This window comes from Amblyomma maculatum, chromosome 6 (assembly GCF_055883805.1).
Source record: "Amblyomma maculatum isolate TAMU_Amacu chromosome 6, ASM5588380v1, whole genome shotgun sequence".
In the NCBI taxonomy this organism is placed as follows: domain Eukaryota; kingdom Metazoa; phylum Arthropoda; class Arachnida; order Ixodida; family Ixodidae; genus Amblyomma; species Amblyomma maculatum.
This window is the reverse complement of record NC_139349.1, coordinates 8,433,767-8,452,146: the sequence shown is the minus strand read 5'-3', so window position 1 is coordinate 8,452,146 and position 18,380 is coordinate 8,433,767. Positions and strand designations below refer to the sequence as shown.

The 18,380-nt window shown below is 41.6% G+C and overlaps 1 protein-coding gene across 5 annotated transcripts in view; it reads right to left on the bottom strand.

The window, feature by feature from the left end:
* LOC146185021 (SAC3 domain-containing protein 1) overlaps nt 1-18,380 on the bottom strand; it is a 37,145-nt gene that overhangs the window by 4,334 nt on the left and 14,431 nt on the right. For 3 of the 5 annotated variants that reach the window (XR_014707961.1, XM_084605983.1, XM_084605986.1), the window contains exons 1-6: nt 7,214-7,500; nt 7,059-7,121; nt 5,801-5,929; nt 4,524-4,688; nt 3,781-3,987; nt 2,539-2,679 (exon numbers count right to left, since the gene is read on the bottom strand). Coding sequence is in view for 4 of the 5 variants with exons in the window: in XM_084605983.1 (XP_084462109.1) it covers nt 2,539-2,679; nt 3,781-3,987; nt 4,524-4,688; nt 5,801-5,929; nt 7,059-7,121; nt 7,214-7,335 (827 nt within the window). In the remaining variant the exon portion in view is untranslated. Of the gene's footprint in view, nt 1-2,538; nt 2,680-3,780; nt 3,988-4,523; nt 4,689-5,800; nt 5,930-7,058; nt 7,122-7,213; nt 7,502-18,380 lie in introns of those variants that run through there. The other 2 variants (XM_084605984.1, XM_084605985.1) reach the window with 2 other exon arrangements.

Genomic DNA, 18,380 nt, shown 5'->3' with positions numbered 1-18,380 from the left:
TTGGAAACAAAATTGCAAATTTGTGCATTAAGAGTATTTAATTTTGCTGAAGGTGAGGCTACTGGAGAGAAACACTGAGTCTTTAAAGAAGGCACTGACAACAAAGATGTGTTATTGATAGATTAGTGGACTGTAATAACAAAAAAAATTGCGCTCTTGAATACAGAGCTTCGATTAGGTAGATAAGCCTAAATAATGAAATGCAGGCATTGCTGCTACCAATTGTTTTCACAAGAAAGCTAAGATGTCAAGGCTTCCCCTCCATTGAAGATATCAGGCTAATCTACGCTGTTGCCCACTCTGAAGCAATTGTGGAGGCCCTTTTGATCTCCACTATCACAAGTTTGAATCAAAGGGTGCAGCAAAAATGTTGAGTTTCTAAATCCAATTTTGCAGCAATAAATGCACCTTTTGCTGCCAAACGCCAGTATAGCCACAAATAATCAAACAATGCCCCCTTATAAGAGTGTGAATTGTGGGGTTTAATGTCCCAAAGCGACATATAGAGTATGAGAAATGTCGTAGTAGAGGGCTCTAGATTAATTCAGGCCATCAACGGCTCTTTAAATGCGCTGACGTCATGCAGCACACAGGAGTTTTTTGTTTCACCTCCAACGAAATACAGCCATCATGGCCAGGATTGAACCCACAACCCTGCAGCCAGCAAGTGAATGCCAAAGCCAACAGACTATCATGGCAGATATATTACAGGTGTCAATGAGTGCCAATTTGTTTTTTGTCAGTGAGAATTTTTGTGCCGTGTTCTTACTGTGTGCATACATTACCTTCATTCTTTTAAGCTAGCTAACCAGCTAAAGATATCGTTGCATATTGAGGTCAGAGCAAAAGGCTAAATTTATTTTAAATGAGAAGCACTTATAGGGCCTACCCTTAAGATTTTCTGATGTCCAATGCAGCCTCACATTACCCAGGTGGGCCTTTAAGAAGATGAAGAAAAAGATTAGACTGGGTAAATTGCACAGCACACTGGAGTAATATTAGGCAACAAAAAGATAATGATGCAGGCATCCTTGTACGAGTTCAGAATAGTCCAATTCTATAGTTTCAGAAAGCAGAAAGAATTTGTAATAGCTTTAGCACACAATGGCCAAGAGAGAGCCAATACATTTTTTTTTATTTTTGAATCTTAGCTAGTAGTTTCTTGTGCACTTCCTGGACACAGAAGCAGTTCAGAACTTGGACAGCTGACTGTGCAGTCGGTGCACACCATACGACCAGCCGTAATTTCTGAAACTGCTATCCCTGTTGATGACTGAGCACACAGGTCAAGCAGCATTGCTTCTGACACGGTCCCTGTCTTCCAACCAGCCCATAAGCACACACCATCTCCCCTAGCTTGCAGCCAATTGGCACACATTTGATTGGTAATTGGCTGCTGTTTCAATGGCTTTATAAATGCAACAGAGTTAAAATGCCACGTTCTCTGGGAAATAAAGCAGCTCAACACTGTCAGTCACAAGTAAAGCACGCGAACTTGGCACCCAAGAGTGCACTCTTTCAGATATACAAGTGATTAAGTAAAATATATAAATAAATAAATAAATAAATAAACAAACAAACAAACAAACAAACAAACAAACAAACAAACAAACCAGTTCCCCACAAAATAAACTAATTTTCATTCTATTTCTGTGGATTGCATAAGTTATTTTGCTGAAGCTTACTGAAAATGGCAATGGACGTGTTCACCACACTGTAGATTTCATTAGTCAGCTACATAGATGGAAAATATGTGCAGCAGAGTCAGTTCAACAGGTTGGTTCAGCAGTGCTGCCATGTGGTAGGTAGCACCCAGAAAGACAGAAGCACTGCTGAACTACCATAATATCCCGAGTCATCATCCACCCTCGCGCCACCTGAAATTCATAGAAAAAGTGAGGTGGGCCATGTCTCGGCTGCCAAACAAAATCATTGAAGAAAAGCTGAATAATAAGTTTTTTTTTTTGTTTGCCTCTAATGTGGCTTCACATGATATACGATTAACTTTAATCACGGGATATCATTGTGCTTTCAAATCTCGTGACCGCTTGCATTGCGCTAAGACAGCTCCAGGAAGCCAAACTCAATGCTGTGGCTGTGATCAGTCTGTGCCAAAAAGCGAACGTAGTCCCAAATAAAAAAAAAAAGAAAAATGTCGAAAAATTAGAAAGGAGAAAAAATAAAAAGCAACCGGGCAAAAGCCAAGGGAGAAAGGCATGTGAGTTACAAGCTAGTGAAGTGACAAACGCTTTGAGGCACTTTGCAAAGTGAGCACAGAAAAAAAAGAAAACAAACCAGCAAACATAAGGTGAAGCGAAAAACGCTGAAAACAGATATGTGAAAAAAAAAAAAAAGTTTCTTTTTGTCTCTTTTCTTTTTGTTTATTTTTTGTGCGTGTTTGCAACATTCGGGAGGGTATAGATAACTTTGCCTGAAGTGTGGGATGGGCAATGACTAGGGGTATTATGATAACCTGAACTGGAGACACGAGAAGCTGGCTTTATTGACAGAGACCCATTCATTTTGGCGAACACTTGCCTTCTGATAAGCTCCAAGTGCGGGTGCAAAGTGCAGGCCAGAAGGAAAGGGAGGGATCTGTAATTTCTCAGTACCCTTATGAAATTTCCTCGCCTGTGTGCTAGGCTCGTGTCAAGAGCAATATTCACCAAGCTGTGACTCCTGGAAAGAATGAAGACAAGCCAAAATGAGGCTCAGCCATCAAATTCAAAAGGCTTTATAAAGCCGGAACGTATGTCATTAGAAGTTATACTACTCTTGTTCACTTTTCTTTTCTAAAACTGATGTGCTCTGCTCAAGCTTTACTAGCTTTGTTAATAAAATAAATGGCATGTGATAAAAATGACAACCTAACCCATGTAAATGCTGCGGTGTTAAACAACAGAAGAGGACAAGTGAACTGTGCATTCAGGAAGCACACTGTTTCAAATTAAATGGAGCCTAGGCCAGTTACCGAACCCTGTTATATGTTACCTTATATAGTTGCGAAAGCTTTAAAGCAGCCATACATATGGCACTTTATTTTCAAAGTTTTCTTCTTGTGATAGGCTAGAACACAGCGATTTAACAAGGCAATTTTTTATTAGCTCCAACACAAGTAGATGAGCCTGACTGCATTAAAAAGAAAGCCCAACATCGTTTTCTATGACTGCAAACAGATATGTAAACAGCTATTAGCCAAAAACACACTGGCTGAAATGTTGATACTAAGCTGTAGGTCCCACACAGTCTAACTTGAGAAAATTTTCCCCCTCTAGCTCTCATTACTAATATCAGATTTCGATATGAAGAGCTCATGGCAGTGTTATGGAACTGAAAATTTCAGCATAAAAATACTTTCTTAAGACAATGAAAGCCTTTTTGAACTTGCAGCTACATATTAGTAATGCTCTGGAAAGCACACAGATTCCCATAAGTGACTCAAAACTTTGGTGGTGCGTCAAAGACAATGAATAGCAAATTTTTGCACATTAGTCTGCAGCTTGGCAGTTGCAACATTTCCAACTGCATTCCCCTCAGCACATTTTAAAGCAGTGAATTAGTATGCTCACACAATGTTCACTAAGTGTGTACTGCATGTAGCTGACTAGCCAACCAGTTTTAACACTTCTCATATTCTTTTCATCATAATAGTCATAAAGTATGAAAAGGTAAACATGCATGTTACACGATCAAACCTATGGTGATGCAGCATACTGACTGATGCTAACAGAACTTGTGATAAATGGAAGAAAAACAAGGTCACTTGGCCTCTGGCTTCACCTCAATTCTTTAGGAAGGGACATGGCATGGGCTAGAGCTTCAAATGATCCCAAGTTGTGAAGTATATAGACGGCTTCCATTTCTTGTCTGTTTACATACTGCTCCAGAGCACAATGTTGATACTGAACGAGTAGACGTTTCAAACACTCCTGTAGATGCTGGTTGTTAATGTGAGGGTCAAAGGCACTGATGTCTTCTTCAAAGCATCTACATGCAGTCAAGAGAAACACAAGAAAAGGAAGTCTTTCAGATGGCTAGCATCTTTTCCTATATGGAATGTGTGTGGACATACAACCTCCTGGTCACACAGCACCAAATTCGAAGTTTATGATCGCAAATTGAGAGCAACTTTTGCTTCATATCTTCTGAGAAGCAGAGAAAATGCAGGGAAAAATTTAGTCTCAAACACTTCATGCTTCTCAAAGCACTTGCATTGTAAATGCATGGCTAGGCATGTGGCAGAGAATGTTAAAATATGAACATAAATGTTAAAGGGAAGTTCACCCAGACATTGCACATCTAATCTCCACATTCCAGGTTCTGGGGCCACATCTTAGAATTTGGAACTTCATTTTCCAAACAACTGTGAAAAGTTGCAGTGGGCGATAAGTCTACTCCAACAATCATTCAGAGCAAGATGGTACTGTAGAGATCTTGATTATAGTGTCCTGACTGGAATGGATGTGGACAATTTCTGCATAGTAATGACCACAATAATTCACTTCCGACACTTTTGACAGTACCTGAAGGCAGCATATATGTAGAAACGCACTGCATGCTCGAGAATTTCAATGCAGTCACTCCCATTAAGATCCTGGATGGTCATGTCCTGACGCACAGACCACAGCCTGTCCCAGACAAAGTGGTAAGTGTCAGTCCAGCTGTCGTCACAGCATGATGGGGCAATCCTGCACAACATTAGGAAAGAAGCACACTGCAACACTATCAACATGCTTGCACTGCAGTGACCACCCAATATTCAACTGAACTGTATAGGGTGCCTTTTGCTTTGCAGTTTCATTTTTTTCAGAAATCAAACCACAGCGTAAAAGAAGAAAGAAAATTATATGGAGCGCAAGCTAACACGAGCACTTTTAATACACTTGATGCTTACAGGACCAAAGCATCACTTCGAATAGACCAAAAGTTCAAAGTAACTGAGTTTGAAACTATAATTGTAGGTTACCTGCCAGGTGTTCCCAAAAGTGGGAGTGGCAATGTAATGATGGGAAACTCTCGTGACTTATGAGTGCAAGAAGCTGAACCAGACAGAAACATTGAGAGTAAACTATCTACTTTCCAGAAAAATGGCTTGTTGGATTGCTTGGTTAAACATCCTTTACAAAAGGGTTGAAAAAATGGACAGAAGGTTTGGTTTGGATGAGACACAAGCCTGCATGTTATGCTGAACTGACAATTGCATTTTATTCAGGATGTTCTTCTATATATACATGTATTCATAGTGCAGATTATAATGCAAGTCAACAATCAGTCCTGTCACGTGTTCTGTTGTTCTCATCAAGCAACTATGAGGAAAGCAACGGAAGTGCGTATGGGACTTATTGTCAACTGCTTTATCATCTGCACCTTATATACGTATATGTATATATATTAAAAAGGGATTTATACACTGATAAAACAGGTAATGGAGTTCTCAATAAACTGAACGGTGGGCACAGTGAGCAACACACAAGACGGCCAGTCTAATCTTCAAAGTGATCGCGAGAAGCATGGCGGGACTGTCATTCTTTTCGTCATCTTCCTGCGGTGCGGCTATCATGGTTCACCACAATGTATATAGAAGCACTTCTTGTACAAAATTTACTGATCAGTTCAGTGCACTGAGTCTGTGTGTGTGTCACATCTTTCTGCCCATATTTTCAAGCGCTGTTTTAAGAATACTTATTTCAAGTATTTTATAAAAAAATTAATCTTATTGAAAATTAACTCTACAACTGCAGATTTTAACAGATAGCTATTCATCTATAACGCTTCCATGCATTGCATGAAAGTAGCTTACGTGCGCATTAAGTATGTTGTGGTCTTGAGCAAGACATGTGAAGGTCTGAGTTCATCGGGACTGGCTTGCCTGTGTCCAGCTGCTGACCTTGAAAACTGCTTGACAGTCTTGTTTCTATCAGCCTTGGGCCTGCAATTGGTAGATGATTGAATGAGGTTTGCTTTCACTTATCCCTGTTTATTAACAGGAAATACCAGCCTCAATTAATGTCATTTGTCATTTTGCATGCTTAAAAAGTGCACTCTCATTAAAACCAGACTAGTATAACACAACCAGCATGCATTACAAACCGGGCAAGTATTTTAAGAAGAAATAGTTTCGGATGTAAAGAAATTATTTTTTTGACATATCTGCCCTTATGAAAGGCTACACATCTTTTATGGACTAAAACAAAACATGATTCAGCATTCTGGCATAAAAAAAGCAGCCCTATGAGGCAAGCATGCATAAGTTCTTGCAAAAGTGTAGAGCACTAGATGGATGCTTTTGACAGCCTATGTCAACACCTTCAGGTCACCATATGTGCTCAGAGGTGGTTTTCCAAACTTTTCATTAGCCTGGAATATGCAGGACTGCTGTCAGTGCAATGGTACTTTCAGTGAGGCTGCCTTGTTAGCACACTACTGCTTCAGGTGATGACCTGCTGCTGCAAGATTCAGCTGAAGCTGTTGCACAGAAGGGTACTGCAGTGTGAGTTATTTAACAAATCACGCTTGGCAAACAATTTAAAAACTAAAAGCAGGATCTAAACAAAATGAAAAGGCAACCTAATACTCTCTTTATCACAATCGCAACATACAGTGACAAAAAAAGCCTAAAACAACCAAACTTCAGCTAATGACAGACTCTGACACAAGTATTGCATGTCTTTATTCTCACACATGTCTTGCAACTCCCCCGTACGAGACAATATTTACTGTATTCTGCAACTGTTCTGGGTTACTTGTATTTATAAGCAGAAGAGGCCTATCAGGGCAGCAGAATGAATTAACTACAATGTGAAAGAAACAAACCCAAGCACATTCAAGCTGCGTCTGCATAAAACTTGTCCTGACCAAGTCAAAAACAAAGTGGAAAGAATGTGCATAGACAACAAGCAAACGGCTCTGACGACACCAGGCCTGCAGGAAGCGTTACGTTATTCGTACTCAAGTGGACGAAATGATGCAGGTTGATACATGTCAACGCCGCAAGAGATCGCGGGTTGTCCAACACATTAATGCACAATGCAAACTCGTCCACATTTAATATGCCATACCGCACATCATTCTCGGTGCCTTGGAGAACCTCGAATGGGTGTAGAAGCCTTTCCTTTTCACGCCTGAAACAGAGATTACCCGTAACCACAAACGTACACGGACATCAATCGTCGCGCTAAGTGTAGACCACAATGAGCAAAAATTACTCGCTTACCACTGGCGTTCTCGTACTGGGCACATTTCTTGGCACGTTCCTACGAGAGGATTTGTCCGTAGCGGGATATCGCCCTTGTCTCCGCATCCTCCTCCACGTTCGTGCCCCCTACTCGCCCGCATTTACTCCGTACACTCAAACTGCCACGGTACACGGTCGATGCCGCTATCGCCTTCAACGCTGCACCATCATTACCATGGGGAAAGAAGAGCATTCGTCAGTGGTGTTCATCTGCTTCGAGGGCACTCCTCTGTTCTACCTCTGTGCGAAAAGCATCAAGCCAAGACTCAAGGTTGCCAGGTCCAAAAAACGAAAAGTAGCCACAAAAATGGGAAAAGTAGCCAGAAAGTAGCCAACCAGAAGAAGAGCAATAAAAGGTAGCCAAAAAGGAGCCATGGGGTCATGCATGGGGCAGTAAATAGAGCGCTCACTGCAAAAAGACCACCAAAAAAATTCGTTTAATAGTGTTTTATTCCAACGCTCGTGAAGAAACAAATGCCAGTTGCATCTTATAGCAACTAAATCACGCAGAGAAGTGGCCGGCGTTGCTGCGACCCGGTTGGAATAAGCTAGAAGCTTGGTGCAACCGGGTGAAAATAAGCAAATCATTATTGCAACCCATGGATTGGCTTGGCTAGTAACGACAGAGGCGATAGACGCAGTAGAGAGTAGAGGCTTCGTGCATCCACGGAAGTTGAAAGAGTGCTCCGATAGCTAGCTCCGACCTGCGGACCCCGTCGGTCTCTCCGTTCATTCTGCAACAAATCATATTTGCGTGTTGCTTCACGAACAGGGCATCTTGGATTTATTTTTGAAGCATGAGTGGTGCACAGTGTGGCATACTAGAAACCAAGAGCGTATGTAAAACGCCTGTGTATGGGGATCGTGATTTGGTTTGTGCTGCCATAGAAGAAAAATATTCTCAACGTGTAGGTGGTCTTGGCTTTCGTTTTGAAGGTTGCGATTTTTATGTAATCACCGTATGTGATCGCTTGGCTGATTCTGGAAGGGTGTTTATGTGCTCTTTCTTTTGCAATGCCGGGCACTCCAGATAAAACGGGTCTTTTCGAAGCTGCGAGCAGTTTTCCCAAAACTGCCTTAGCGAAAGGACACTTCTATTTCGCGTTATTCACGAGGTGTGCGCGTTCGCGTAGTGTACAAGAGTGTGTAAAAAATATTTAGCATTCACCCGTTCCTACGTTCCCTGAATCACACAGGGTATAGGCACTAAGATGGAGCCGAAATGGTGCCTTTCGCCCTCAATATATCCCAATATTAACTTCGAAAAAAATATCCAGCAGGTTCGGTACTGGATTTTCTTTTACCGCTTTTCTCAAGTTGCGTCGCCTGTCTGCACGCATTTTTCACGTTGCCCGCATTCTGCTGAAGCTGCCTGAATTGAACAAACCTCTATCCACTAGTTTGATCCAAGGCTTTCTGACCGACCGCTCGCGGTTTTTATACTGCTAATACTCAGTCCTTTTTTTCAAAGTTTTCTTTCAGCTATGTGTTCCACAAAGCACTGTCCCTTACTCAACAATCTCCCTTCAGTAACTTCTACCATCCACATTTTAGTTGACTGTGTACTTCGCTGCTCTGTAACCAACTCATCCGACGCCTCTGCCTTATATCTATATCTAATTTGCATACAATAGTGATGTGCTATGTGGCCTCCGTCCCTGAGAATCTTTAAACTGTTGATTTCTTCTCACCACTGCCAAAACAACACATCCTACTTACAAAATTAACACTAGTATTACTTTTTCAAAGAATTCGTTTAAGTACTTTGGTGTTCACCTCACTAATGGCTTAACATTGTCTTACCTTGTAAGCCATGTAACTAATTACTCTAATAAAACTGTTGGATACCTCTATCGTAACCTACCCATGGCTGGCACCTTCTTGTGTAAAATTACTAGATTACAAAATCCTTGTGTGATCACAACTTTAATATGCCAATGATATAGTTGATCCACACTACTGTAATTTTACTGAACCTTATGAGCCTGTTCAAAACCATGCCACCAGCTTCATTCCCTCAAATACTCCTTCAGCATCTCTGCCATGAAATCTCTGTTACAGTCTCTGTTCTCATCACTGTACTTCATGCCCCTGCCTTTATCACAAGCTTTTCATACAAGACCTCATGGCAGTCGTCTCGGCTAACCTGTGTATAGAACACCTCGCACAGGTCATCGTAAAAGTGGCGTTTCACCGCATGCCCGCCCAACTACATTTCATGAGTCATTCTTCGCAAGCACTGTTCACAACTGGAATCATCCCTCATCAGTGATCCTGTAAGCTTCAATACTGCCATCGAAGAACCTGTCTAATCATAGCCATGTATACCACTAGCCTGTCGCCATTTATCACTGTGCACAAGCCCATTCCTTCTGTAAAGTCTTGCATTAGGACCTCTGAGGTATCAATAAACACATAAATAAAAGCATGGTTGATAAAGATTCCTTACAATATGGGAACTGTGATTATGTTCGGCAGGAATATATATATATGTAACTGGATCATGTTGAACGGTGTTAAGCTGTCTTTCCTGTGATATTGAACTTAGAAATTAGGATACTGAGTGATAACACTGGCATGGTGGCTTGTCTTTTGAACTTAGAATGAACTTAGAATTTAGAATTTGATTGCAGTATTCCTTTATTTGCATTCATCCTCAATGCAGGGGTGGAAGTGCTGCTTCATTCTGCTCCAGCCTGCTTTCCCTGCTCCAAAATTGCTCCAACTTGACTGCATCAATGTTCTGACATTAAATTTAGTGGAGCACGGTTTTGCCGCACAGTGGGCCATTACTGGTATTGACAGCAAGAATCGCAATCCGAGACAATTAAGTTAAGCGACTATGAGAAGCGCAGCTGGGCAATGGTCTGTTATGAGTTCTGTATACAGGGTATGTGGCTGGTGTAGTCAAAACGATGGCAGCACACCGGTAGCAGAGGTGTAATGCATGTCACCGGAGCCTAATACATATAAAATTTTAATATTACTTTTAGTATGCAGCATAATGTTTGCTTATAAGCAAATTTGAGGAATTCGTTACGGAAAATGTTCTGTGCACTTGATATAGCACCTACTCCCGGCCTTTTGAATCGCCTGTGGTGAGGGAAATGAGATCAGCAAGTGAAGCAGGCGCACCAAACTACTACGAGGTAGCGAAGCACTGTAAGTGGTAGACGAATATGTTTACTTAGGACAGGTAGTAACCGCAGATCTAGATCATGAAAGGGAAATAACTAGAAGAATAAGATTGGGATGGAGTGGATTTGGTAAGTATTCTAGTATCTTACCGGTATTGCTCAAGAGGAAAGTATACAGCAGTTGCATCTTACACTTACTCACCTATGGAGCTGAATCATGGAGGCTAATGAAAAGGGTTCTATTTAAGTTGAAGACAACGCAGATGACTATGGAATGAAAAATGGTAGGTGTAACGTTAAAAAATAGGAAGCACATAGAGTGAGTTAGAGAAATAATGAGTTAATTACATTCTAGTGGAAATCAAGGAGATGAAATGGGCATGGGCAGGGCATGTAATGCGTAGAGAGGACAACTGATGTTCGCTTAGGGTAATAAACGATTCCAAGGGAAGCAAATCGTCGCAGGGGACAGCAGAAAGTTAGGTGAGCGGATGAGGTTAAAAAGTTGGCAGGAGTAAAGTGGATGCAGCTAGCACAGGTAGAGGAGTATGGGAGAGGCCTTCACCTTGCAGTTGATATAGCTTGGCCAATGATGATGACTATGAGCCATTAGAAACTTGTCCAGCTGCAATGAACTACACGGTTTGTTTCTAGCGATTCTGCTGTGAATACAAGCAGGTGCTTCACCATCTAGCCTGTCATGCCTACAACAGACAAAAGCACACTTGGAACTCTTATGGAGGTGATGCCACTTAGGTGCCAGTCACTAAATGTGTTTTCAAAAGTGTTGGAAAGTCATATACAGGGCCTATTGCCAGTGTGTTGAAACTAAGATAGCTCAAGCAATAATTTCAGCAGCCACAGAGGGCCATAAAGTAATGAATTTGAAGGGGAAAAAGGCTATACTTAAAGTGCCACCTATCTTCCCTGAAGGCCTTACTGGCCAGTACCCAGAAATTTATCTGCACAGGCGCAGGATCAAAAAGAATATGCACAAGATAGAAAGCAGAAATGTACTGTTCATTGATGTGACTTCAAACTTATTGGCAATACTTGAGTGCATCAAAGTGGTGAAGTCCACCTTTGAATCTTACAAAACAGTATAAATCTCTTAGTTAAACGATCTTCAATGAAGTGTAGAAGACAGCATTCCATTTGCTGCTATTTAACCCTTTGACTGGTTTTGCTGTACAAGTGCTGCGGCCGCATGCCGTCCCGCAGCATCTGCAGTACAGGTATTGCGCTAAACGCATGGTGTTTGAAATAGCTCGACACTGGAGGTGATTTTTTTTTTTCGGAATATTCGACAGTCAAAGAGTTAAGTGAGGAAGCTAGAATTCTATTATTAAAAGCGAGTAAAGAATCTTGCTCCAAGACATAATGTGATTGCTCCAAAACTCTCGCTTTATTGCTTCAAAGCTGCTCCGAAGTTACTTTATTACTGCTCCCTGAGCTGCTCTAAAATGCTTGAGCCTGTTTCCACCTGTGTAAATATGATTACTTTCTTCCCCTGTACGGCACTTCAACCAAGAAAAAACTCGGTTATAATTTCTTTCCCGTGTTTTTTTGTTTGTGTGACTAAACTATTTAAACTAATATTCTGCCTTGAGGTCTTAACCAACTCAATAATCTCCTTAATAATAAGCGAAGCATATAAGCAGAAGGAGCGATCACTTTCACTTCGACGTTAGATGTTGCAGAAAGTCAAGTTCATCATGGTTGACAGCAAAGTCTTATTCATTGTAATAAATTTATGACTGTATCAATACTTGTGCATGTTACTATATTGGAATGAGGTCTTTGAGATTGAGATAGATGTGGTCAGAGGTAGGGAGATGAACACAGCACTGACTGTCAACTGAGGTTTATTGGAAAACGGAGGAATTTATGCACATTTTCATAACATGTGACTCAGCCGAAGTCAAAATGTCATATACACGTGTACCAGTTTTCTCTCCTAACAAAGCATTGACAAAAAAAAAAAGTAACAGTAAACAAGAAATCACAAAAATCCAAAACGCAAGTGAAGTAGTATACACCATGAGCAAGCACATGCCTCACCGCTAAACATTCGATGAAGACAAATGAAAAAGCCAGGTTGAGCTGTACATGGGCTTCTGTTGTCAAAATGTAAAGTATGAATGAGCAGGATTAAGTCGTGTCATTAGCCTTAAAAACCACCAGATATAGAACCGAAAACTGCCATACAAGAAAAGATATAACATACTAAGCATTTTGAGTAAACCTACGCTACTTACAGGATCTCAAGTTCTTTTTCACTGAGCATTATCGAAGGTGCACAGACGCACAAGCCCTTTTTTTGTTTGATGACTCTTGCCTCCAGAATCTCTGTTGTAATCTGCTTGTTGCTTCTACCAATAATCCTTGTTTTGTGAAGCCCAGTGCTTAAAGTCTGGCTCAATCGGAGGGGGTCTGTAGTGTTCGAGCATTGGTGGAAAGGGAAATAAAGAAAGTAGCTGGTCGCTTGTTTTGCAAATAATTTTATACAAAGGGGAGAAATCATTATTTTTCTCCATCTCTGGTTTTTATTAATACTCAATGTGAAACTGTTAAACTGCTAAACGATAGAGAAGAAATCTTCCAATTACACCACTGACAAGAACAAAACAATGGTTACCTGGTTTGTATTCTTACAGTCCTCATGCTTGAATTCAAGCTTGTGGGGATCTCGGACCCCTCTTAAATATTACGGGGGGGGGTGGGGGGTCTCTAACACACCCCCAGGCTTTAAGCCCAGTAGAAGCCAGGGCATACAACCTGTGCACCTGCTGCAGTGCAAAGCAACGTTTCCTTCGCAGATGTTTCTTTTTTGCAAGTTTTTCATAGGTATAATTGTGTTCTCAGAACCGTTCATTGAGGCATCTACCCGTTTGTCCAATGTAACGTTTCCCACAGCTTAATGGGATCTCATACACCACACCTGTGCTGCAGGGTACAAATAAAGTCTGGTGTTTTATGCTACATGCGCGTCGCTGCACACCACAAGTTTGAGTGATCATACAAAGCTTCGATAACTTTTCCGAAGCTGTAAAAACTACTTCGATATTTACTTTTTTGCCTATTTGTTTCAAATCATGCGATATGCTGTGCAGATAGGTTATTGCAACCAGATTTTGTTGTTGTATTCTGTACGCTGTGTTAGGCATAGCTTCCTTGCTGTTTGTTTTCATTTTTTTATAGGTTCCTTCAGCAACTGAGATGACACCATGTTCCGGATAGCCAGCTTCTTTCAACCTGTCAGTTTGATGAATGAAGCTGCTTTCCAGGAATTTTCGAGATTATCTCATTCTTCTTTTGATACCTCTTCCTTTCCTCTGTCACATAAATCTCATGTCAAACGTAAAATGGGTACAAATTTTCTCTCCATCCCGGCACATTTCATTTTCCGCACTTTTCTTCCCCGACTTGGTGGGTTTGGCTAGTCTTGCACCAGCTGACGGACTGGTTGGCTTTGGTGACCCGTACTCAGGACATTCTCGGTGCCTAATACTCCGTGTCATTTAAGTTTCTTCCTCCTTCTCCCAGTGCATTTTTTTCTGTACCGTTTCCACCTAAAGCATCTTGTACCAACTATATCTCCCATTTGCATTAACCTGGAACATTGCTTTTCCTTTGCACCACTGCCATTCAGTCCCCCATTTATCTTGACTCTCCTCCTTTTAATTGGTGTACCTGGCTGGAGTCCTCCATGTCGAAGTGACAGATGGCCCTGGTTCTACAAGTTGCAAGCCTCTTTGGCACTCATTTTTGTAGCCAAATAAAGTTTATTACTACTACTTCTACTAGGTCTTGAAGTACAGTTTTAAGAGTTGAGGAAAGGTCTACAGGGACCAGCATAGCTGAGAGCGAAACTTAAAAAACACAATAAGACCTTAAACGTGGGTCGTTTTATTTTGCAATTTATAACTTATATTTTGGATAGTTCCAATGAAGCTCTGAATGGTCTCTTTTGATCGTGCTTCTATACCTTAACATTTCTAACTGAAGGTATGAATGCATTCTAGAAAAGAAAGCAAAAGCCGTCAGGGCTAGGCTTTTTTTGTGCTTCTAAGTGTTGCAATTTTTTAGAAAAATTTGGCATTGGCAGAACAGCCAAGTTGAGTATTAAATTTTGGTAAAATGAATTCTGCTTTGCCCAGTACTCTTGCTGAATTTTGGGGGTGCTATTAAAATCACTTGTTTTGACATTTCAAAAGCCTTTTTCTGTTTCTTCTCTGGCTGCATATACTGCAGCTAATTCTCTTGATTTTAAGCGAGTATCTCAATTTTAAGGCACTTTTGATGACTCAGTACTTGCGCCTTTTCCTTTCTTAGAAATTTTTGCCTCAAATTCAAGTTAGTTTTTTATTTCATGCAAAGAGGAAGCAGCCACAGTTAAGCAATTACTGTAAGTGTCTTGATGAGCTGGCCCATCAGGTGATGAGGAATGCTTTGTATATACTGATTCACTAAATGAGAAGCATGGGCATGTTCAACTCAAATAAAATTAGCTGCCTTTTCTTAATCTTCAAAAAGCATTTGATACAGTGAACCATAAGATTTTAACTACCAAACTGAACTACTTAATTGTCTTCTGCTGTCCATTTATTGCTATTCTTATGAATTTTTGCATCAGATTAAACAACCAAATCAAACCTTCTGATAATGTATCAGTAAAGGGGGTTGTAAAGGGTAGGGTTTATTCCATCTCCCATACTTTTTTCCTTAATTTAATAACACAAGCCCCAAAATTTAAACTTCCACGAGTTTGTCCTTCTAGAATGAACAAATTATGTCACTAAGTGTTCTGACAATGCAGTTTCAGTGAATAAGAATCTGTTGGCACCATGCAGGAGGTCATGCCGACGCCCATGTCAGTATCTCTACCTATATCAGTGTAAACTTTCCCAAAACATAATTCTGTTGGCGTATTTAGCGCAAGAAATTTTTATGCGCGGGCTAAATTGAAACCACTGTGATGATCGAGCGTGTACCTGGCCATAACCTCCTCTATTTTTTCGAAAAAATAGAGGAGGCTATGACCTGGCTCTCTTATGAGCCCGTTTCATATGTGCGGGTATACCTTGCTCTCGAAGCTTGCCGTCCCTCCTGTGCGCTACGAAGGAGCAAGTGACAACTTTGGAGCAGTACGCTGCCATCTACGCTACCTGCTCGGGTAGTTTCGGCCGTACACAGGCGAAACCGAAACTATACAGCGGGTGAGCGAAAATCGCCACGCTAGTCATGCATGCTGAATACGCGCCACGCACCGCCGCGGGTGTCACTCCTTTCAAAATGTTCGGGAGCGCCCGGAAGGAATGGCTAGCGAAGCGATCGTACAACGTACACCCGTACATATATATGCCGCGCGCACGAAATTATCCTCGACCGAGAGGTTTCGTTTTCTGCCATGCGCGGCCTAAATTCATGTGCTAAAAGCGGGGACGATAATGGTGTTTCCAAAATTTAAAAAAACTGATATAGATATTATAATTGCGACCTCAGCAAACCTATAGCTGTTAGTAAATGAGGCGCTAGTGCGCATGACTAGTTAAAAAGTATTATCAGTTATATACCAGCGCCTGCTTAATTAATTGTTATCGCACCACATACACGGGCACAATTAAAAGCCTCCAGCCGAACCAACCCGTGAAACTACATGTTAATTCTGCAATGCCCGCAGTCCCGGCATAGTTTCTTTTTTCACGGCCCGCACCCGCAGCAGCGGAGGCTGCAACGAATTGCATGCCGCCCGTAAGCGTGTACGTGGCGTCGATCGGCATTGCAGTGCACCGTTGTGATCATTTAAGAGCCAACAGATCCCGTACGTCTTTGTTGGCCAGCGTGTATAAACGAACTGTCTGGCGACTCGAGCAGGGTAAGCCACGCTAATTCGACCAGGAGGCGACTTCGTGCCAGGAATTGCATGGTTGCGATTTTATAGGAAGTCGAGATTGAATTGCGATGGCCCAGTGGAAGCTAGGTGGAACGGAACTGCATGGCCATGTCACAAAAACGTAGCAGCCGCGGGCAAAACCAAGCACCCAACAACACAACAGTGTCTTCTGCAGCCCCCCCCCCCCCTCCCCCTCCCCCGCTGTGCTGGTGCAGTTGGCGTACTCGACTTCTGTGTCCAAGGGTGTGGGATTCAATCCTGACTGGGGTGACTGCTTTTCAATGGGAGCGAATACTAACAAGGCGCCCGCGTGTACTGCGCGGTACGGTAAAAACCCAGCTAGATGGTCGAAATTCTCGGAGCCTTCCACTATATACGGCGTATCTCATAGCCTGATCGAGTTGCTTCGGGACCTCATAAACCAAACCAAGCCATCTTTTGCAGTGCAGTTTAATTCGTCCCCCACGTACCCACCTCGCATACACAGCATATGTAACGCGACTCATTCGAACATTTGACCTCGAGAGCTATTATTCGAACTGAAGTGGAAGCGCGAATTTTCATGTGGCACTTGATCTCAGTGCGTGGTTATGCATATGTTGTGAACATAAAATATAGAAAAAGAAGTAAATTATTTTTTACTATATATTTTGCGCGGCCGGATTTACAAGCAATGGTATATCCAGCAGCCAAATGGCCGTTTATATCGAACAATTTGTTCAAATTATTCCATGTTGGTCTCTAACAAATCCAGTGCGTAAGACATGCATCAGAGTGAATCGCCGAACTTTCATCCTCTGATGTGCTCTTTATTCGCTTCGCCGGTTACGCGACTGCCATAGGGCTGCGCTGTAAACTAAATTCGATAAAATATTTTATTTATGTGCTCAATTAGTAGAGATGGCTTACCTGCTTATAGTGCAATAATCAGCGAAAATTGATGGCCATTAGCAACCAAACTGGAAAGAGGGTTGAATCCGTGCCGCGGAGGGCGTGGCGTCGCTAGGAGAATTGACGGCGACGATGCGCCGGCCGACAGCTGCCAGTCGATGACCAGACGCATAGCATGCTTGGTTTGTAAAGGTGACCACTGCACAAGTGCTGCCGATACTTTATGTCGCAGTCGACAAGAAAGAAGTGAAAGCGATTAAGTTGACTTACGTTGCACTCTCTCCAGGCGTTTTAATTGAGCAGTAGCCCGTCCATGTTTGGTGTCAGTGCTGTGTTTTCATTTTTAGTATCAACTAAGCAGCTCGATTAGACCACTATTAATTGTGCTTGAGGAAGTATATATGACAAACACTAAGTGACGACTAGATATATCAAATTTTCTTTATTAAATATAGTAGTTGGCAGGGCCCTTACCTGCAGGTATACTTAAAGCCTGATAGCATCTGATTTAAGCACCCTTCCATATATATTTCATGGAAATCAGGTTAAGCCTAGCTGAGTCCACTTAGAAAGGTACCCTCTCGCAAAACATGGCTTGCCAGTGCAAAAGCACGAAGGTGCTGTATAGAAACTAGCAGATGTCGTCCTTGCATGATGGAAACTGGCAGCTTGAAATATGAAATCTATGTGTGCCAGGAGGAATTCTATGTAATATTAAGCATTGCAATACTTTTCTTGAAAGCATGTTTCTTTTTTTTTTTTTGCTCATTAGTTTCATTCACAGTGCACATGGGGTGTCCACTCAGAAACATCTACTCTATTTTCCTTTTTCAAAACCTTGCTTTGCCCCTCACAGAGTACTACCAAAGTTTTCACTTTTTTAGGCTTTAAGAAAATTTCTCACCGCAAAATTGGAAAGTGTGCCAAGCAATTAAGTAAGGCAACAATGCTATGCTTCAGAATACTCAGGCTACTGGAGGCATTAAGCTGAAGGTTTCATCATTAAAATCTTGTCAAACATGAGGATAGTCCGAAACTGAATTGATAAACTACTGATGTTAATACTGCATTTATGGTTCCAAAAATGGCTGGGATCACACGTGTATGCTGATGGTACAGTGTAGCAACTTTTGCTGCTATACGTACCTTAATTATTATTTCTCCATTTTTTGGAACGCTGTCATCTTGACAATGCTATTTTTTTAACTGCCAATTTTACTTA